This window comes from Chinchilla lanigera, unplaced genomic scaffold (assembly GCF_000276665.1).
Source record: "Chinchilla lanigera isolate Chin_1 unplaced genomic scaffold, ChiLan1.0 scaffold00100, whole genome shotgun sequence".
Classification (NCBI taxonomy): domain Eukaryota; kingdom Metazoa; phylum Chordata; class Mammalia; order Rodentia; family Chinchillidae; genus Chinchilla; species Chinchilla lanigera.
In genome coordinates this window covers 6175194-6197581 of record NW_004955501.1, presented here as the reverse complement: position 1 = coordinate 6197581, position 22388 = coordinate 6175194, and the positions used below count along the sequence as shown (strand labels likewise).

General features: G+C 41.2%; 1 protein-coding gene across 2 annotated transcripts in view; it reads left to right on the top strand.

Moving 5' to 3' along the window:
- The window catches only part of Acpp (acid phosphatase, prostate), a 50852-nt gene that overhangs the window by 21353 nt on the left and 7111 nt on the right, over positions 1-22388 (top strand). The window contains exons 6-10 of one of the 2 annotated variants that reach the window (XM_005406838.2): positions 1900-1992; positions 3812-3944; positions 8404-8486; positions 10589-10692; positions 15518-15687. In XM_005406838.2, coding sequence (XP_005406895.1) covers positions 1900-1992; positions 3812-3944; positions 8404-8486; positions 10589-10692; positions 15518-15687 — 583 coding nt within the window. The remainder of the gene's footprint in view (positions 1-1899; positions 1993-3811; positions 3945-8403; positions 8487-10588; positions 10693-15517; positions 15688-22388) is intronic. The other variant, XM_013505810.1, reaches the window with a different exon arrangement.

Sequence of the window (22388 nt, the reverse complement as noted above, 5' to 3'; positions counted from 1 at the left end):
GCTTGCCAGGCAGGCGCTTTGCCGCTGAGCTAAATCCCCAGCCCCCTGGTGTGAGTTTTGACACTCTTATCCCGCTTATGTTTTTTTTCTCAGATTATCTGACTGTCCTATTACTATTTATTGAAAAGTTCACCACTTTCTTAAGCTATTACATACTTAAATTCCCTTATATACAGAATCTGTTTCTGTCAATTTAGTCAATTCGATTGTCCTTACGAGCCAAAACCGTGGTTTCAGCTCCTCAGGCTTTATACTGTGCTTTAATATCTAAAGTGCTGTTCTTTCTTCATGACTGTACATTTTCTGAGTTTTCATGACTATATCTTTATTTTCTTTTAAACTTCTGTCTCAGATACTGTAGTTCCAAAAATATTTAACTTGTTAATGTTTTTGTTGGGATCACATTAAATGTATAAGTTAACTTAGGGAAAATGGGTAGCTTTTCGATAGTAAGTCTTCCTTTTCATGAATACAGCATGTTTTTCCTGTTCTTATTGCAAAGATTTTAAGAGTTGTTTCCTTAGCCTATACATCTTTTGATAAATTTGTTCCATGTTTATAATATCTGCAACTAATGACAGTTTCCCTTTAGCTTTCTAATATTTACACCTCTGATTTCTGTCTTTTGCTTTGCTCAATACTTATGGTACAAGGTTACATGATAGTGCTGTCCTTGTCTTATTCTTGATGATACATTTTTCTCCTTTTAATCATGCTGGCTTTTAAACCAAAATGCAATACATATATTTTTATCAAATTAAGGAATATCCATCCTCGATGTTCACAAGTGTTTTTTAAAAAATCAAAATTTTTCAACTATTCTCAAATCAAGTCATTTTCTTTAAATGTGACATTGAATTTACTAATTTTTACTTAGGTCTTTTACACTGATGTTTACAAGGGATATTAAACTATAGTTTCAGTTTCTGGATAGTCTTTGTCAATATCAATGATACATCTAACTCAGAAATTGTTGAAAGTTTCCTTTCTTTCTCTATGCCCAGGAGCAGTTAACGCAGCATTAAAACACTGTACTCTGAAAAGCTGGGCAGAATTTCTTCCTCTATATCATCATCTGGCCTTGGAGCTTTTGTGTTTGGGGGTTGGAGAAATGTGGAGCTCTTTAGCAATTATTTCTATTTATTTTATGGACATCTGTTGGGGTTAATATTGGCAAAATATAGTTTCCTAGAAAATTTACTCATCAGATAAATAATATCTTCCAAATCTTCCCAGACATTGCTGCCAATTTCAGTAGTCAGATAGCTGCACGAGTCCCATTATGACAACCTAAGAACATAGAAACTAGTGAAATGTTTGCATTTCACCCAGATCTCTCATTTATGGCCAGAGACCAGGTCTAGATCCTGTTGCATTTTCCTGGAAAGCCTTGGCCTGAGTTCTGCTCTCTCTTTTCACCTGGTGCATTCACTTATATGTGAATTACACTTCATTCACTTCTAAAAAGCACCTGAGGCAGAGCACTTCAGTCAGATCCCAAGGAACATGTAGCCTTAAGCCAGCATTTCTATGCAATTTTCATGTACTAATGAGAAACAAATTAGTGTGTGCACATGAAATTCTTTGCTTGTCGTTATCATACCCAATATTATTGGTGCACTTTTCTGTGAAGAAGAGAAATTCTCACTGGGAACAAATTCACATCACAGGGAACACTTGGCAATGTCTGGAGACAATTTGGGCTGTCACAACTAGAAGATTAGGAATGCCAGTAACGTGGATTGGGTAGAGGCCAGGATACTACTAATCATCCTACAGTGCGTGGGACAGCTCCTCACAACAAAGAGATCCATTCCAAAATATCAAAATACTGTATGCTGCAGATGACACATATATAAATATTTATATAGAAATATTTTTTCTCTGTGTTTGTTCCAGGATTTTATAAAAACCTTGTCAACATTTTCAGGATTCCAAGGCCAGGACCTTTTTGCAATTTGGAGTAAAGTCTACGATCCTTTATATTGTGAGGTAAAAGAAAAAAATCAAAGATTAATTTTCAGTCTGATTTTATGATTTATGCCTATTTTGAAACAGAAAAGTACATTTTTCTTCTATTTTTGTATTTCTGCCTATTGCTCATATGTCCTTTGATACTGACACATAATTCAAGATTTCCTTTTGTAGTCTTGACTTCTCTTTTTTTCCATTATTTATGTTTTCACTCTTTAGAAAATTGGAAACAAAATTGCTTTTCTTCTGTACATCATCACTTACTTATTTTGCAGTCATTCAGGAATGCTGGGTTTCTGTCATGGGCTTTAATGAAAACAAAAACCTGATACAGAAAGAGGAGATAAAAATTGCCTGATTTCTGGATACAGAAATAAACAAGCCAGCTATAAGCCAGGCCATTAAAATTGATGTATCAGGACAGATCATTTTCTCTGTGTGGTACATTTATTTGAAATAATCTTTGTAAATAATTTTTTTTTTTTTTCCGAGGATATTTGGTGGGTTTTGTTCATGAGGCTCCATCTTCTGGCAGAAAGGAAGATTTTCTGTCCCTACTTTCCCAACCAGGGCACCAAAACCTTGGGCAAAATTCTAACTACTCACCTGACTGATAGCTGCTTCTGAGTTGAGTTCATCACCAGTGCATAGAGGAAAAAGCTGCACCCATAGCTCCATTTCAGTAAAAGATGACACAGCTTCCCCAACCCATGGCAGCTGACTGAGCCAGCTACATGCTGCTCTCTCAATTTTTTCACTTTTATTTTCAGTATCTATCTCAGTGAAGATTTGTTACCCTTGTAAAAGATCTTCAGTGAAGACAAGAACCTACTCCTTAGTTCCACTCTATATTTTCTTCCTTTTGTATGGTGTTTTTATTTATTCTGGGGATTAAACCCAGGGCCTTGGGCATGCTAAGTACGTGCTCTACTACTGAGCTGCACTTCCAGCTCCTTGCTGTAGCTTAATCTGAGCTGTTCCATAATGAGGCCACGGATTGTGGTATCTTGCTTATTTCTCCTCTATCATTTCACTTTGCTCTCCCCTTTCATGATCTCTCCCTCCCTCCACATTTTCCTCCTCCACAGGATTTAAAACTAGGGGAATACTAATCAACCCTCCCTAACCGGTAATGATTCTGGTGCAAGGTTTCTACCTGCCCTACTATTTACCGTGTACCAACCATCCAAGTCAGGAAACTAGAAATTCGTAGGGACAGGCATATGTTATCAAAGGCTCCAGAAATACATTCCCTCTCCTAACTGGCCTCATCTGGATTTTAAGGAAATGTCATCTAACCCTGTTGGACTTTACATTCCCCACAGACTTATAGAAAGGTTTCTAAACTTTTCTTAAAGGAACATGGTCCATCTTTGCCATAGTGTACACTTGCTCCACAAAATAAGAATCACACACTGACCTAGAGTTAAGCCAGTGGTTGTGGTAGAAAGGGGCAAGTTAGTCAGTTTCTGTAAATTTTTCTTCTAAAAATTCAGTATCACTGCACATCATAATATAAATTCTTAGAAAGAAATGGCAGGGGAAGAAAGGCTAGCCCCCATAGCTCTTAGAGATGAAAGGGAATCATTCTTTTGGGGTGGGGGGATGGTTTCATTTTCTTTGAGATATCGTCTTGCTTTGTAGTTCAAGCTGGACTAAAACTCACTGTGTAGCCCAGGCTGGCCTTGAACTTGTGGCAATCCTCCTGCATCAGCCTCCCAAGTGCTGGTATTACAGGTGTGCACCACGACCCCCAGCTGAAGAATGTTTTCAAAGTCAACAAAAAAGATTATCATAAAAAATGCACACATATTCTCTTCTTTTTTATTTGCTACAGGGAGTTCACAATTTCACTTTACCCTCCTGGGCCACAAAGGACACCATGACTACATTGAGAGAATTATCAGAATTATCCCTCCTGTCCCTCTATGGAATACATAAGCAGAAAGAGAAATCCAGACTCCAAGGGGGTAAGTATTTTAAAAATGAGGGGAGTATATGGATTTATGGTTGGATGATCTGGTTCTGTGTTCCAGTCCTATCCCAAATCCATAGAGTGACTTCAGACAGGTCAATCACTCTTGCACCCTTTTCCATTCCACAAGAGGGAGACAATAGTAATACCTACGTCACAGGTAGCAAGGGCTAAAATGAATATACGTACCCAAAAAGCTTAGAACAGGCAGCATCTGGAACTTAATGTACTACAAGTAAATGTTGTGTTACTCTAATCATTAGTATTACTCACTCTGGGCCTTCATTTTCCCACCTGGAAAATAAAAGCTTTGGGCTAAAGCTAAATTGTCCTTTCCATCTCTTCCAGATGAAATAATCAGTGATTTGTATCTAAGTCCCAGGAAAATCAATTGCTTTAGCCTGCAGGATGAATTTTTCACATGGGAGCTTTGACAAAAGTGGCTTGTTTCCCTGAACCCCTGCGTGGCAAGCATTGTTAAAAGTAACAAGGTATTTTGCAGGCTAACTGTGCACTGTAAATTAACACCTGTTGCAGTTGATAAGCTATGACAAGTTTATTGGTGTTGAGACATATTGAGGTTTATTTCCCAGTGATGCCACTTCTTGGTTCAATTTGGCTGTTGATAGCCTGGGACACCGTGCCATCATAAAGGCAGACCCAGGCAGTGGGCCGTAGCACCCTTGTAATCAGGCCAGGCGAGTTTTAAGAAAGAAGCCAAGACCAGGCAGAATGGCATATAGGTCAGGGCTGCTGAGTGGCCAGGCCAAGACACTAGGTGTGGCTCACATGTGATTAATGTAGCATTAAAACCAATTAAAGATAAACAGCAAGAGAAGGTCCATCATGTGAAAGATTGACCTAGTGGGGAAACCCAGGCCTTAGGGAAAGGTTCCAAGTCAGGCTGGAAATACATTCCAGACATTTTGAGGAAACCAATACAATCACCTCAGGATTCTAGCCATTGCCGGGTGCTGCTTCCCACCTGGCAGGACAGGTTCATCAGAACCCCAAGAGACTGCAAAAGAGCGTTCTAGGGGCTGGGAAGATGGGGTGGATGTTCTCTCGGGGTTGTGTAACTAGAGAGAAAGTTCACGTCACCAGAGGACGAACCAGCTACAGCCAGGACAGCAGGCTGCCCGTAACCAGGAGAACAGCTAATGAGGTATGAAACCAGACTCGTCAGGAGCAAATTCATGTGAGATGAACAAAGTAGGTTGGGGTTAATCCTTCAGGGCAGTGGCAGTTAATGACGTGAGGAGGTTGTAGACCTGCTCTTACAGAAGTCCTGCTTGTGCGGCACAGAGAGAGACTTGATAGAAACGTTCAAGCCCCTGTCTCCACTGAGGGAATGAACAACAAGCCCAGCCCTTGAGGTGTGGAGCATATCCAAACAGGAGGCTTAGATGGAGCCCTGGAGGTTGGCATAATTACCGTGCAGGATACAGGCTCTGTGTGGAAGAAAGCCCCAGGACGAAGCTCAGTCTTCTCTGTGCTCTACTACAAAAGATGCAAGGCCACTTGTGGTCGCATAACCGCCAGGCTTCATCTCTGGCTCCGCAGGCACCAGCCTGTGGCTCAGTCCTACCAGACAGCAGAGGTGGAATTCTCGACGTGTTTCCGCCGAGCTCACCATGGTGGACACAGGGATCCAGACCCGCACTGCTCGGAGTGTAGTCCCATTGTCCCGCAGCACTAGCTTCTCCCAGCTCTGACTCAACCCGCAGGGTCTCAGACCCTACTCAGGCCAGCTGAACTAAAATCTGCATTTGACTAAATCCCAGTATGCCCTACACAAAACAGGAGATGACAATAATCTGACATTAGATACTGGCTGACACATGTGTAAATAAGGAAAGGGCTTGGCCTAAGAGCTTGTTGATGTTTCCTCCTTTTTCCTCCTTTAGCTACTAGAGGATTATATGCGAGGAATGTACTTCCCCTCCCTGGATCTTACTTTCCCTGTCTGAGAAAGGGAGTAAACTAGATTGTGTCTACAAGGGTCCTACCCTGAGATGGTCTCTAAAGGCTGGTATTTATGGGAACCCACCTGCCCTTCTTTTTGGAGCCGGTCACGCACCACTGATAAGCCAGGAAACTGTTTCCTGCATGATTCTGCCAAAGCCCAAGCTCAGCCTTTTGTTCAGATCTGGCTAGGCAAGAGAGATTTGCCAACTACATGCTTGTGTAATGATGAAGCAATTAAACACAGAAAACATCCATTGTACGGGTGACATGGAATACAAGAACATCAGGGCTATGACCGGCTTCCTCTGGCCTTTGCCAGAACTCTGTTGGTTTCAGAAATGATGCTGTTCAGCAAGGACACAAATCATACCCCCCAAAATCCCCAAGAGTTGTTTAGGATCATATATCAATCCACTCGTGATGTAGACCATGGGTTTGCATACTACTGCCCACAAGCCAAATCCAGCCCACTCCTATTTTTGTAAGCAAAGTTACTGACATAAGCACACTCGTTCATTTATGCCTTGTTGATGACTGCTGGCACACTACCACTGAAGAATTGAAAAGTTGTGACAGATCTTATGGCCCACAAAGCCCAAGATATTTTCCATCTGGCTGTTATCTGGCAAATGGAAAAGGTTTGTCAGCTTTACTGTAGCTCAGGAATGAAGGATGTGAAGTGTATATCTAGTGTATACCCACTTAGTAAACGATGCCACAGGGAACTTAGAAGCTGATTTTATGCTACTGTGGTCTAATGATTATGAACATAGATTTTTGATATACTGGGTTCAAAGCCCACCTCTCCTGCTTACAAGTTGTATAATCTTGGGTAAGTTGCTGAGCCTGAGTCTTAGTTTCCCCCTCTATAGGACAGAATACTGATGCGCCAGAGCCTAGAGATAATAGTGTTACCACCTCATTCTTGGGAAAAGGAAATAGCCCATGACAAGAGTGATACTATAATCATTACCAAGGTTGCATCTGCCCAAAGGCATCTGTGACAAAAGGCAAGTTGCTGTCAATACTCCAGACACCTGGCAACAGAATTTGGTACTGAGATGGCATGAGGATCAAGCTAATGTCCCTAAATACTGTAGAGGACAATATTTGTTGGGGCAGGCAGATTTAGAACCATTAGAGATGCAGTATCCAGTTTCTTGTGTTCACAATCCAGTAAAATCCAGCCACTGCAGAAATATTGTGAGTATTGTTGTGCAGTTCCTCTCCTTATAGTTTAATGAGCTTTCGGAGGGAAGATGCCCTGTGTAAGCCACCTAGCACGGTGTCTGTGCATCCTAGCTGCTCACTTTGAGTGGACTCGAGTCTGGCAGTACAGTCAGTAACATCAGTGCCCGCCTATTATCAAAAGTTAATAAACCCCACTGGTCATTCTCAGGCCAGGGGAACCCACACACAGTAGCAAGAACACTGGAGACACAAGGAATTTCTTTTGAAATCCTCAATAGAAATAGTTGTGGAGTCTCTGGGGCAGCAGCATGGCCTCAAAATAGATTCTGGCAGCCAGGTGTGGTCACACATACACACACACACACACACACACACACACGCACACACACACACGTAATCCCAGCCCTCTGGGAGGCTGAAGCAAAAGGATCTCGAGTTCAAACCCAGTCTGGGTAACTTAGGAATTTAGTGAGACCCTGTCTCAATTTAGTGAGACCTTTTACACTTTAAAATTCTTAAAAGTGGCTGGGGAGACAGTTCAGTGCAAATCCTCAGTACCGTCTTACAGAAAACACATAATGGCCTACGAGGTACAGGCTTCAGTACTGCAAATAGGATGGAGTGCGTGAGCTGTGTGTCGCCTTTCACTGCCTCAGGAGCAACAAGAGTTAGGTCTTTCGATCTGGAGGCAAAAAGTCCTCCTCTACTGATGACAGAGATGATATAAGAGAGATAAAACACTTGCTGCAGCCCAGTAGTGACCCCAGGATACCTAAAGAGATGCCCCACAGAAAAGACCCATGATCTATGCACACATTTGGAGAGCTGCTTTCTCCCTTGGCCTCTCACAGGTCCGACCGCCAGAGTGTGGGAGCAGGCAGAGGCAGAGAAGTACCTGCCATGCTGTCCTTCCAGGTCTGCTTGGGCAAAGATCCCTGCTAAACACTGTTTTGGGATCTGGAGCTCCTCCCAAGTTTATCAGCCTCCTTCCTAACTGGAGCATTAACAAAACCCAGTAGAGAATCCAGCAATCCAGCTCTGATTTCCCAGAGGTCTAAGGCACATGATATGTACTTAGGCTTCAGCTTCCTTAGGGACAGGCTAAGGATTCAGTAAAGTCATTTGTGTAAGTCATGTTACCTAGCACGCTGCAGATGCTCAAACAAAATTAGGTCTTTGCCTTTCTTACTGAATCCTTGCAGTCAAAATCTCAATTATGAGCAGACAAAAAGCTCTTACACCAAAATATAAGCCTGTGCTCTGTTCAGCTGAATTGTTAATCTGTCTTCTTTAAGGTGTCCTGGTTAACGAAATCCTGAATCACATGAAGAGTGCAACTCAGCCAGAAAAGTACAAAAAATTTATCATGTACTCTGCAGTGAGTATTTTTGTCTTCATTTAACATCTTCTTGTTTAAGAGTGTACTGTCTTGGTATGCAGGGGCCTTATCTTCATCTCTGTCTCCATCACATCCAGACAGTGATTACTTCTGCCAAAGCTTTCAGAATTAAATAAGCCATTCTGGTCCTTGAAGAATTTACAGTCTAACACTGATACTGAGGAGACAAACAGGGCTGGGGATGTAGCTCAGTTAGCAGACTGCTTGCCTAGCATGATCAAGGTCCTTTGTTTGATCCCTAGCACTGCCAAAAAGAGAAAGACAAATAGACATGTAAACACCATACAAACCAGTACAGAAATGCCATACAAGCAATGTTTTGGTGGCTTACAAAAGGTAGCCATCCTGTCTGCTGCAGGAGGGTGGGGAAGAGGAGCACGGAGGCATCCTGGATGAGACAACCATCAACACATCAAGGTGGAAGGTGTTAGTAAGGGACACCTCACATGAAGGGAATTCTTAGGGCAGAAGTGGAAGGCCAGGAACATTATCTGGATAAACTACATTAGACGTTGACTGTACTGTCCAATACGGAACCTCACAATCATGTGTAGGTTTCAGTTTAATTATAATTACCTGGATAAAAATGAGGTCCCTCAGTTGCACTAGCAACATTTCAAGTGTGCAATAGCCACATACAGCCAGTGGCTACTGAATTGGACAGCATAGACATAGAACACTTCTATCATCACTGAAAGTTTTATTAGACATCCCTGATACAGAGCTTCAGAATGTCTGAACTGGAAGGCAGCTTAAAGCTCTCTTGTCCTGTGTTTCTTGGGGACAATGCAGAAGAACAATGAAGCCAGGGAGAAGTCCTGAGGCATTTTCTCAGGGGAGGCCGGCAGGATCACAGGATAGGGGGCATATTTCAGAAATCATTCCTCCTAGCCAGGCATGGTGGTGCACACCTATAATCTCAGCACTTGGAAGGCTGAAGCGGAAGACTGCTGTGAGTTCAAGGCCAATCTGAACTGCACTGCGAGACCCTGTCTTTAAAAAACAAGGAAACAAAAGAATCATTCCTCCCATAGCATGACTGACTGGATATAGTATAGCAAGCTTACGTATTAGCTAGAAAATGGGAATGAGGCCTAAAACTAGGACGACAACAGGAAAGCAAGAAGGATGAGCCAGGTTGCAAGGGAAGCTGTGCTTCAGGTAGAGGAAGCCATGTTTTCATTCATGCAAGAAAGTAAATAGTGAAATGAAGACACAGGGAAGTTTGCTTTTTGTCAATATCTCTACACAGAATGGACTAACAGTAGAACTAGGGAGAAAGCAGGGAACAGTACTTCGAGAGAGATGGGCCTGAAATCAGCTGATTCTGCTGATTTTTTTAAGTTTCTAACCTATTTTACAGTTCTAACTTGTTGAGTGACTTCTAGCAAGTCATATGAGTCACTCTTTGTCTTTCTCTATTAAATTGGTTCTAACCACTTTTGAATATATGAATGCTGGCATACAGTGTAGGCAGTCAAATGTTATCCCCATTTTACAGATGTGGAAGTTGAGGGTGCCTAAGTTTAGGTAGCCAACCAGTGCCCAAAACACTCTTCTGTGCCTTCCAGCCACTCTGAGGCAAACATTTAACTTTACAACTATTTTTAAGATGTACTCTTTAGCTCCTCATATTTTCTGCCTTCCTACATATTTATGGCCTCATATACTATTCTGCAACTATAAAATCAAATGTTATGATAAAAATACAATTACAATATAATGAAAATCAATGAAATAAGCAAAAGCAGAGATATACTCATCCTGGTGAAGGCACAGGATTTAAAACCAGAAGACTTGATTCAAATTTACTTTATTCTGTCTTTGAACTGCGTGACATTAAGCAGGTTACTTAATTTCTCTGGGTCTTCCTTTCCTCATCTTTGACATGGAAATAATAAATAGCTCACAATGATGCTCACCCAAATTAGCCCTTACCTTCTTACTCACCAGTGATTGGGAGTACTGGAGATTTAACTGAACCAGAAATCATCGTGGTGTCCTACAAGTGCTGATGCCTTGTGAATGTAAATCTGAACCAGAGATGAAGATCAAGAATGATTTGTTTCTTCCCTCTGCAGCATGACACTACTGTGAGTGGCCTACAAATGGCCCTGGATGTTTACAATGGAATCCTACCTCCTTATGCTTCCTGTCACTTGATGGAATTGTACCTTGAAAAGAGGTAAGTACCTGAGAAGTGCTTTTGAAAGTCAGTATCATTGTGCCCAGGCTTTGTAATTATTACTGTTATCGTGGGTTTCAGGGTTGTGCCTGCCTTCAGGTTTGGTTTTATATTCAGAGGGAAGAATGGTGTAACGGTATCTTTGGTAATCGTGGCTCTTTTTTCTTTGTTTCTATGAAGCTTTAAAAGATTTGGGAAGTAATTTACGTGCATAGCAAAAGAAAAATTTGAGTCCTAAGTCACTCAAATTATCCTAAGTCACAAAAATTAGATTTTTCTTCTTAAAAACATTGAGGTAGTCTTAGAACTATGCAGACATACATTATTGTCTTGGGGGGAAAACCAGCTTAAAAGATGCCAAGAGAAAAATTAAGTTGTGTGGTGCTCACGTAATAGTAGTCTTTCAATTAAAGACTTCAAACACATCCATGCATCTTCTGGTGACTCATATCTACCAGTCAAGATGCTTAAAGCACAACTTCTGAGCAATGTTTACCTCTTTGTGGTCTGGTGTAACCCTCCATGATGACTAGCTTGACCTCGTCAGAAAGATCAAAGAGAGGGCAAGTGCCCCAGTTTACCCAGCACTGAGAGACACCTGAAACATGAGTTTCATTGCTGAAATGGGAATAGTCTGGGGCAAACCAGGAAAAACTTGTTACTATCAACTACATCACACTAAGAATTTGCATCTGGTGTGACAATGGCATTTTCTTTGGTATGATGCTTTTATTTTAAAGAGGAGAAAAAACAATAACAAAATAATAACAAAAACAAAAGTAAAACAATACAAAAACAATAAAAACGATATAGGATCTCAAAACAAGATGATAGGAATTAATAATGGTTGTTGTATTACATATTGTTATCTTCAGGGAAATTGCTCAGATTACCAGATGTAAGAATGCAAGATTGATTGAACAATTAAAGAGAATAAAATATAATATAAAACATTAGAAATGATACAGAGCTTCACTAAACAACATGGTAGGAATTCAACAATGCTTGTTCTACTGCATATTGTCTTCAAATTAGTTGTTCAGATTATCAGATATAAACATGCAAAATTGGTCAAGAAAAAAAATGTAAGCATAAATCAGTGTGGAGATTCCTCACAAAACTAGGATTAGATGTCCCACTTAACTCAGCTATTCCCCTTTTGGGTATTTTTCCAGAAAAACTAAAAACATCATATTACAGTGATATATTTACACCCATGTTTATAGCAGTGCAATTTGTCATAGCTAAATCATGGAAACAACCCAAAAGCCCATCAACAGAGGAATGGAGAAAAAAAGATGAGGTATTTTTATACAATGCAGTATTACTCCACTGTATAAAAAAGAAAAACTTGAGGCTTTTATTGGCATTTTCTTGGAAAGAGAAATGTCACCAGAACTCTTGGGTTGGTGGATAAAAGCAAAGAAGGGACCAGGTTAAAATAGTACTCCCAAAGTTTTTTTTCTGACTTGGTTGGGAGGTATAGTTTTCCCTCCCATGCCGGCATTCACAATAGCTGTAGGCAGGCAGGGCCAGCCTGAGCATGCAGTCACACAATCCCATTGTTTAGAAGACCCCATGCTTGTTTCAGTGCTCTGCTGTCGCTATCTTGAAATTCACAGTAATTTTTTTTTTTTAGCAAGAGGGCCCTGCATTTCACTTTGCAAATGTTGTAATTGCAGATGTAAGTTTTTAGATCTCTGAATTTGTAGAGTAGGAAAGCAACAACACAGAGACCTCATTCTCAATGAATAGTTACAGAGAAAGTGAGTTCTGTACAGTTGGGGTAGTTAATGCTTTCACCGAACCCTTACATGGATGATAACATGATGAAGTAGAACTAAAATATGGTCCTAGCTAATCTTGCTCTCAAATACCTGGAGGCAGAGTGGAGAGAAGAGCCTCATGATAAAGACCAGCCCATGGAAGGATGTAGAAGTGAGAAGACTGAAAACATACAATGTGTTCTTAAGCCCTGCAGAAGTCTGCTCATTTGAAGGCCAATTCTGGGCAGAGAGTTAATAAATACAGACAAAATTCTAGGATCAGTCCTAGAAGTAGGCACTGTCTTTTCAGGGAGAAGGTCACAGAAGCTATTGACTTTCTTGTACCTCCCTCCTTTCTGCACCCCATGGCCCCGAGCCATTTTATTGGGGTGTCACAGAATTTTCTCCCACTGAATCACTCTCTTTCACCACCTTACAGAAATTCATGTTATGAACCAAATTTGGAATATTTTTCAACTGAGAGAATTTCACACACACACACACACACACACACACACACACACACATACAAATTTAGGGCCATGGAGCAGTCGGGTTGTTCTTATATGTTTTTTTTTCATTGACACACTGGAGAACTATCAAAGGTTAAATCTGACTGCTTTTAAACTAGGAGCAAAGAGGATCCACATTAACTTGCTTATTAGATGATCCTTACTATAAGGTGATACCACTTTTTTGTTTATTTTGTTGAGACAGGGTCTCACTACGTAGTCCAGGCTGGCCGTGAACTCACAGCAATCCTCTTGCCTCAGCCTCCTGAGTGCTGGGATTATAGGCTTGCATGACCATGGTCAGCTAGCCCACATTTTCTGTATGAGAAGAAAAAGAGCACGACAGAAAGGAGAATATTTTAGATTTCCAACCATCCTAAGTATATAAACTATTAAGCTTGTAGGTAAGGTAAATATATACCTAAATATTTAATTTTTACTACAAATTTTTTATTTTTAAATTAAGTTTATTGGTATAATTCAGATATACATAATGATCACATTCTTCATAGAGAATTTGCACCTGTACATAATATATCTTGATCCCTTTTTTTTCTTGCATTCCTCTCCCCTCCAACCCCTCTTCCCCTCCCTATTTACAAAACTTTGCTTACATTTTATTCCTCTTTCCTCATTTTTTTATTTGCCCTCTCTTCCTTTCCCATCCCCCCTCCCCAGTTCCCCTTTCCTTTTGAACAATTTCTTATCTCCCAATTTCTATTATACATTTTCATTCTTATTTACACTTTCAGTTTCTCACACCAGAGAGAGAGAGACGATGGATATTTACACATGTGTGTCCAATTTACTTCACTTAAGAGTATGGTCTCAACGGGCATCTATTTAACTAGAAATGTCCCAAGTTTATCCTTCTTTATGGATGAGTAGTTACTACATAAATTTAAAACAACAGGGTATATAAAGCAATCTGTTAAGCTAAAAATATTGCTTTTATCATTTTTACATTTTAGGAAATTTTATCCAGACTTCTTGTGTGCATCTTAGCTTGTGTGCTCCCCACTGGAACCAATTTTGAGCCCCCCCCCCCCGCAATTGCTCTCTAGATATTACTTTAGAGTAATTCTGGCTTCTGTGTAAAGGAAACTTACATTCTCGGAGGAAGTTAATCCCTCACTTATCTAACAGTCCAGTCAGGTATTGCTGGTCACTAGGTCCACATGGGGTTCTATGTGCAGTTCTCATGTGGTGGCCATGCATCCAGGGTTCCCTCTCTGGCACCCCCATCATGCGGAGCTCACCAGCAGGCAGACCATAGAAAGGAACAAGAGGGCGGAGAAGGCCACCAGTTTATCAACCACCTCGGCCCAGTAGGAGCGCATATCCTTTCTGCTTGCTTTTTACTGGCTAAAATAAGACACATGGTGCCAAGGAGTCTGGGAAATGTAATTACTTCTGAGGCATCACTCTTCTCTGGTAAGCACCATGATACCAATGGACTATTTAATGGGGCCTCAGCCACATTACCTTGAAATAAAAGATGTTTCACTGGAAAAATGATCCCAAGATACAAGAAAAATTATCCCAAGATACTCATTCATGTATTAGGAAAGCTTCAAAAAACATTTTCTAAGTAAATATTTACAATTATTATGATTATATTGCTTGGGGAATTTTTTTTTGTTTTTGCCATGTTAGGGTTTGAACCTAGAGACTCACGTATGCTGGGCAAGCACTTTACCACTGAGCTACATCCTCATTTCATTTTTATTTTTTACTTTGAGATAATGTCTTGCTATATTACCCAGGCTGGGCTCCTACCTCGACCTACAGAACAGCTGAGACTGTAGGTGTGCGCCACCGCACTCTCAGTCACAACAAGCTGAATTGTGAGGTTACTGCACCAAGAAAGGTCATTAACCCCTTTGAATCTCTCTCCTGTCTCTTTGGCAAGTCACTTCTACAGGCAACACATACTGGTTTTTTTGAGGCTGAATTAAGCCACTAGACCTTCCCCAAATAGCACTTTGTTTTTTGAAATAAAGGTTGAGGGAGCTTCCTTAATATGACACCAGAGTTGGATACATAGCCGTATCTTTCTGGGGGATAAATTTTATAAAGTCTTCCCATTTACTGAAGAGCATATCTTATTCAGTTTTATGTTTATCGACTAGTTAAGGAGAGGGGATATACAATCAGGGAAAGGAAAAGAGAAAAGAGTAAATAAGAAGCATTAAAAAAAAAAAGAGTAAGGAGGGGAAACCCTGACCCCCACCTGCCTCTCGTTTCACGTTCAAAGCCTCATCAAAGACACGCCCATCTCCCCAACCATCTCCTCTCAGCTCTTTAAGTGTATTGTTCCCCCCATCCCCCTGTTTACCTAATAAACCAAATCACCCATTTCCATCCTCAGATCTGTCCTGCCTCACCCAGTCTCCCTATTCCCACACATAAATTGGCTACAATCTCTTTCCTGCAAGCTCTTCCACTAGTCCTTTAAGTGACCTGATATAGCTCAAGTGGAAAGAAATTCAGCGGCCATTCAACATTCAGAACTAACGAGCACTCTCCTCTGCTCTTCCAAACCAGTGAGTACTTCGTGGAGATGTACTACCGGAACGAGACATGGCATGAGCCTCATCCCCTCACGCTGCCAGGCTGCACCCACAGCTGTCCCCTGGAGAAGTTCCACGAGCTGGTTGCCCCTGTGATACCCCAAGACTGGTCCACAGAATGCATGATCACCAGCAACCATCAAGGTACTGAGGACATTATGGATTAGTATGCACATGCACACCCAGCTGCGCAGAAAGAGCAGAGCACCCTTTCCCAAAGCAGATATGGTTTGGGGAATGTACTTTGGCTGTTATCCCCAGCTTAGGAAGAAATGGGTTCTGGGTGATAATTACATATACAAACACTCCCCTCCAACCTGAAGTAACTTCTACCTCTCTTCTTAGCCCTGCCCCGAATTGCCGCCAACCTTAATTTGTTTGTTTTGTATGTTTATTTGTTTATTTGTTCAGTGTTAGTATAAGATGACCTCAAATACAATCAGGTATAAAACTGGGGCTTTGCGGGGCTTCTGTGATTGATCACACAACACCTTTTATTGTTTAAGACTTTCCAGGTTTAGCTTGAGCAGAATGAGAGGAAGATGTACTTGAAATGTCTGAGGTGGAACAGATTTCAATGGAAACCTGTAATCTAGGGTTTAATCCTAGGCAAGTGGGCAGAAAACCAATTTACCCAACAGTTCCAGCCTCTCTCAAGGAGAGGCAAAACATGAAATACAGTGGCGGTAACTGAAAATTTTCTTCACTGGGAATGTGATACTGTTTGTTTCTATATTTATATTTAAACATACTAGGTAGCAGAACTAAAAAATAAAAGTTTATTTGTGTTCTTTTGCCCCAGAATAGTCATGTTCCTTTTAAAGAAACCAAAATCAAACAACAATTCCTACAACAATTCAATGTATGTAGTACACAGAGAAGCTCTTGGGGTATATGCCTATAGCAAATGAGTAATTGGATGAGAGCAAAATACTGAGCCACAACACTACCAGAGATGAGGCCACCACATGGCTTTCTCTTCAAGCTAATCCTTTAGACGATGAATGTAAAGTTGGCTTAAGAGAAGATGTGTGATGACACATACCAACTGGAACAAAACTAGAAATGCAAGAATGTTCTAAGTGCCTCCAATTCAAAACATACTGGGATGCTAAGAATGTGGTTATGAAATCTGCTCAGAGGACAAATATTCTGGTACCTTCAGAAAACCTAAGCAAACTCATAGATCCTACTGATGTTCATAGTAGAAGAAGAAATCATGTTCAGATGACATTCTTAGAGCCCTATGGATTTGCCATGTGCCAGGTGCAGCATATCGAGAGAACACCAAGCTGTGTTTCCATTGTGAATAAAGATGAGATGGTTTCTAGAGACGGTTTCTACTGGATGCCAGAGTCTATAACACAAGCATTCCCTCTCTGGTTGGTCATAAAATGACTGACACAAGACATCGATTGATGTGCTTTTCTATGTTGTTTTCCAAGGAAGTAATTGTCAGGACAATCGTCCATGCTTGTAACTTTCTTCTAGCAGTGAGATGAATGTAAAATAGTGAATAAAGTCATTATTAGGAAGTTCAAAGGCATTACTTTCATAATGAACTTTGAAAGCTTGTGTGTGTGTATTTAATTAGAATAAAATTCCTGCAGGAAGTTTTCAAGGGCTTTCTTTGGGGCTTTGTTGTAATGTAACAGAAAACAGTGTATTAATATAAAGTAAAATTATTTGACTGGCTTAAATGAATATGTTGCATTGAAAATGTAGTTTGAATTTATTTTAAATAAGGGCTAAGCTTTGAGTGGTTCTGCCTTATCTATTTAAATTGGAGCTTGCTCTGTAATCCCAGAACTCTGGGAGGCTGAAGCAGGAAGATCGCAAATTCAAGCCCAGCCTGGGAAACTTAGCAAGACCTTGTCTCCAAATTTAAAAACAAAATTTAAGATAAGGTCTTGCTCTTCAGTTCAAACTGGACTTGAACTCACTGTGATCCTCCTACCTCAGCCTCAGGAAGGCTGGGATTATAGGTGTGTACCAACACACTCAGCATTCAAAATTTAAAAAAAAAAAATTTAAAGGCCTGGGGATACAGGTCAGTGCAAAGTTCAATCCCCAGTATGAAAAATAAAAATAAATAATGGTACTTGCCAAGACAACACCCTCAGGGAGTTCAGGAAGGAGTGAGGAAGTAAAGAGATGCATATCACACAGAACAGCAAGAGTTATATTTAATGGCTACATAGGTTGCAGTGGGAACAAGATCACCTAGACTAGGAGGAAAAGCGAGGAAGGAAGGAGAGGGAAGGCTTTCTGAGAGGCGACAACTGCGCTGTGAATCAGGCTGGACAGACGTTTCTGGTCACTGCTGCAAGGTACTCGAAAGGCATTTACCAAATAGAAGCTGGAGGAGACAGGGGAGTTAACACAGCAGAAGTTCACACTTCAAAGAGATTCGCACAGGGTGCATTTCCCCTGGTGGGACACAATATCAGCTGCGTAAGTAAGCAGGGATTTTATCTGTTTCCTGTTTTATCTGACCTCAGTAGAAGTGCACAGGCCAGGAGCTGATTAGTACTTGATAAATATTTACTTGATTAATGTGTAATTCATTGCCTTTCCTCCCTGGATCTAGTCTTCCCTTTTAGCAGCAGGTGAAATTTTCAGGAGGCTGGGTTGTTATTCAGTGTTGGTAAATTTCTGAGCAGGAAGCGACCACCAGGCTGGGTGACCATAGTTACTGCAGAGCAGCCTGAGTCACAGCAGGCAGGAGGAGTTGAATTATTTCTTAGTAGGGCCACCAAATTTAGCAAAGAAAAGTGTAGGAGTCCCAGATGCATTTGAAAAATAGCTCTACCTGGTGAATTGTTGCAGTTTATTGAAAAAAGTAAAATACAAGACACATAGGTTGCTCTGAGAAAAGCAATGCAAGAAACAAGACAAAAACACTAAATACAGGGCCTGTCCTGCATGGAGATGACCGGATGGCCCCCTCCTTACAAAACATCTCCCAGTGACTGTCTCCCCACAGTTATCAGCAGTGTTTCAGTTACTGCTTGCAGACCAAATTAGCCAGATCATATTAATTAAACTAACCGCAGTGTTTGCCAAAATATTCTTAAGTATAAATGCTATGTTACTTGAAAACCATAAATTCTGTTTTTCAAAATGCTTCTTTAATTCTAGAATGTTACTAACACTGTCAGACTTTCTTCATTAATGTTTCCCTACTCCCTGTCTCTATGTCTAGCTACAATTACTTCACAAGAGGAAAAAGCTCCGGGTTCCTCTCATTCTCTTTGAAAACCTGAAAATCTACGGTACATATCCACATGCCCAGGATTCAACCATGCGCTTCTACAAAAATAGAGCCACACTTTTTCCCTCTTTGAATCTTCTTCTAGCAGAACCTGGTGCCTTCTATCAGTATTTGCTGATTGAATATATGCTCACCTTTTCATACTTGACCTGACTTCATGACTGGGCCCAGATATCAGCAGCCTGGACCTCAGTTGTCAGTAAATAGAGGAGAGTAGCTATGAATGATGCTCAAAAGTGTCAGCTCTGTAAGGACCCAAGTCACTAGCTAGAGGCACAGAGGTGCATGCCAACATGTCTGTATGTTTCACATCTGTTTTCAGCATGGTCATCATGGCATTGTGTTGTTTGTCCACTGAGGTTAAGAACCGCTGCTCATCCCTTCTGGCACCACCATTTCTCTCTCGTAGATGAAACCATCTGATTAAAATAACCCTTTTCCACCCTATGATCATTATCTTCCCACTGCCATATCTCATTGTTCAAACATGAAGACACTGGCACTTGCTTTGGTACACAGAGCAGCAATTCCTCCCAATCCCACTCCCACCTACAACCACGGAAACTCTGACAGTCACAGTCATGACCCAGCCCAAACCCCACCCACCGCACCAGCGTCCAACCCCAGACAAATCAGTCCCAGGATTGTTTTTCACTCTGATCTGCCAAGGAGCAATGAAGAAAACCAAAGTGTAAGCCCACTGTCATCCTTTCAAACTATGAACGTTCAAATTATATTCCAGTTCAGCTGAGTCTTTCAGCGCTGCTCAGTAAATGTGCTCACACTTACTCGACCATCTTCCTATTCGCTGCAGGAAGGTTTCTTCATTTTCCCCAAACCTCATGTTCCACTTTGTTTTCTTATTTCAGTCAGCAAGACAACCCACTGATAACTTTTATATCTTCTTCTCACCACCTCAAAATGTATTGTACCTTTAACCTTCTCCTGCTGCTGTTCCTCAGGGAAGCTCACTCCTCCTCAAGCAGATGGGCTTTTCTCACCGGGGTGTGATCCATTCCAACAGTTTCCTCGGGACTTCGATGAGTGGCTCACATAACTTTGTTTTCTTCCTCTGCACTGACTATGAAATGTCCAAATGTCCTCTCTTCAAAACACCCACAAATGCCAGGCATGGGGGTGCACACCTGTAATCCCAGCATTCAGGAGGCTGCAGTAGGAGGATTGCTATGTGTTAGAGGCCAGCCTGAGCTTCATAGTAAGTTGAAGGCCAGGTTAAACTACATAGCAAACCCTTGCCTCAAAAAACAAAAAACCCTCCCAAGAGCTGGCCTCATTCTTCAGTACTCATTTTTAAAATTTTTTATTAGTAGGTATATGATTGTGACACACAGTGGCTGGGGAACTGGTGCATGTACATACTGCATCTTCATCATTTGCACCCTCACGCCCCTGCCCTTCCCTTGTCCTCCTTCCTCAAATCTCCTGTCCCTCTCCACAGAATCCTAATTTTCTTAAGCTAATGATTTACCCCACCCAGTTTCGCTTCCACATTTCCTTCTCAATTCTTAATTATTCTGCAAAATTATGTCTATTCTTATCTCATCTTTTTAAACTTGTCTTTAAAGTCATCAGTGTCTAACACAGTAGGCTCGTTTCCTTTTCTGTGAAACAAAACATGCACGTTTTACACAGAGAAATGAATCTCAGAGTGTAAATGCTACAAGTAGCAGTGCCCCAGGAATCAAGAACACTATCCAACACTCCACTTCTATTATATTTCTTTTCTACACTATGCTGTCTTGTGCACTATTCCCTTAGGGAATTTCCCAAAATAGGATTGGTGGTTCAAGGTGTGTGAATATCTAATGAACAACTGAGCACTATGTATACTCAGCCTGTGCCTGAGTTCCAGGCATTAAGTCTGCCGGAAAAGCAGCAGGAGAGCAGGCTGTCCCCGTGAGACTTTTAGACCTGAGGGGACAAGATAGGAGGACAAACAAGGGAGCCAGTGGGTTAAGAATTAAATGAGCCTCTGCTGTAAAGTGTGGTGGAACATATGTATGAAGGCCATACAGGCAACAATGAGAACAGTCAGCCTAATTGTGAAGGCTTCTCCCATGGGGTGATACTGGAACGGAAGTCTGATGGAGAGAAGGAACTAGCCAGGAGAAAGGAGAATGTGATAGACAGACAGGAGAATGTACAAAAGTCATGAGGCTAAACACAACAGAGCATTTTAGAGATGGGAAATTTCTGGTGTGTGCCAAGGGCTGAGTCTAGAGGGGCAAGTGTTAAGTACTTCCTATGTCCGGTGAGTGGTTCTGATCTTTAAAAGGGTTCAGGCAAAGGTCGGTGCTATAACTGGCTTCTGGTGCTTTTTTTTTTTTAAAGATAAAAGAATGAAAACATATTAACAAGCAAACAGACATGAACAAAACACCACAACAATAAAAGCAATACAGAATTTCAGACAAGGTGATAGGAAATTAACAATGGTTGCTGTGTTTCATATTGTTTTCTTCAAATTGGTTACTCAGTTAAACAAATGTAGCCTTGTAAGATTGATCAATTAAACATTAGCTGCCCCTTAGGAAGATGCTGACTTCCTGAGGAGAATGGGAAGAATGGACGGAGAGGAGACAGCCTGAGGGCAGGGGAGCAGTCAGAAGACTACTGCAGTAATCCTAGGGCTAGAGTGAAAGAGAGGAGCACACTCCCTCGCAGGGGAAGAAGCAGGGCCCACAGCACCTGAGCATGGATGGCAGAAGAGTTGCCTATGTGGTTTTCAAAACTCTCACTGCCTTCAGTACCAGTTTGTTCCCACCTAGGGAGATTTTTTTCAGTCATTACCTACGCTAGACCTCTTTGCAGTAAGGTATAACTGATTACTCTCTCTTTTCTCAGAATCTAGAACATTATTACTCTGCCAAACTCCTAAAAATATTTTACAGTACCAGGAAGACGATAACTTAAACATAAATAAATAAAAGCAGAAATAGAGAGCAAGTGCTCTCCTAAGTCTTCTTGTTTCCCTTGGCCTCTTTCCCTTGGATAGATGCCTTCCATCCATCCCCTAAATGACCGCGTCCTAGAACCCTGTACTTGATTTCCTCATCCACATTCACCAAGAGCCAGTATACGCAGACCTCTAATTTCTATGTCTACAATCTCATTTCCACATCTAGGTGTAGAATTCTAGACCTGTTATTTTCTGGCTACCTACTGGTCATCTCTATCAGGACAACAACTCATCTCAATGTCACTTGAAGATGATATTCATTATCTCCTAGACTCCAAAACAATCCAGTCATTTTGTGGTCCCAGTACCAATTCACAGTTGAATCATATTTTCAGTCACTCACGGAAGAGCCCATGAGATTGTCTTACCCACAACTTCTCCTTCACCAGTACGTTCAGTCTGTCTCTACTGCCTGTCAACTCTACTTCAGAAGTGTCTCTTGGAGTCCCTCATCTGTGTTCCCATGTCCACAGCTCCAGTTCTATGCCTTCAAAATATTATCAGATATGTACTGCAGTAGCTCCTCTCTAAGCCTACCATAGCTCCACTATTCTATCTTTTCAACAGTTATTTTTTAACACAAAATAGGCC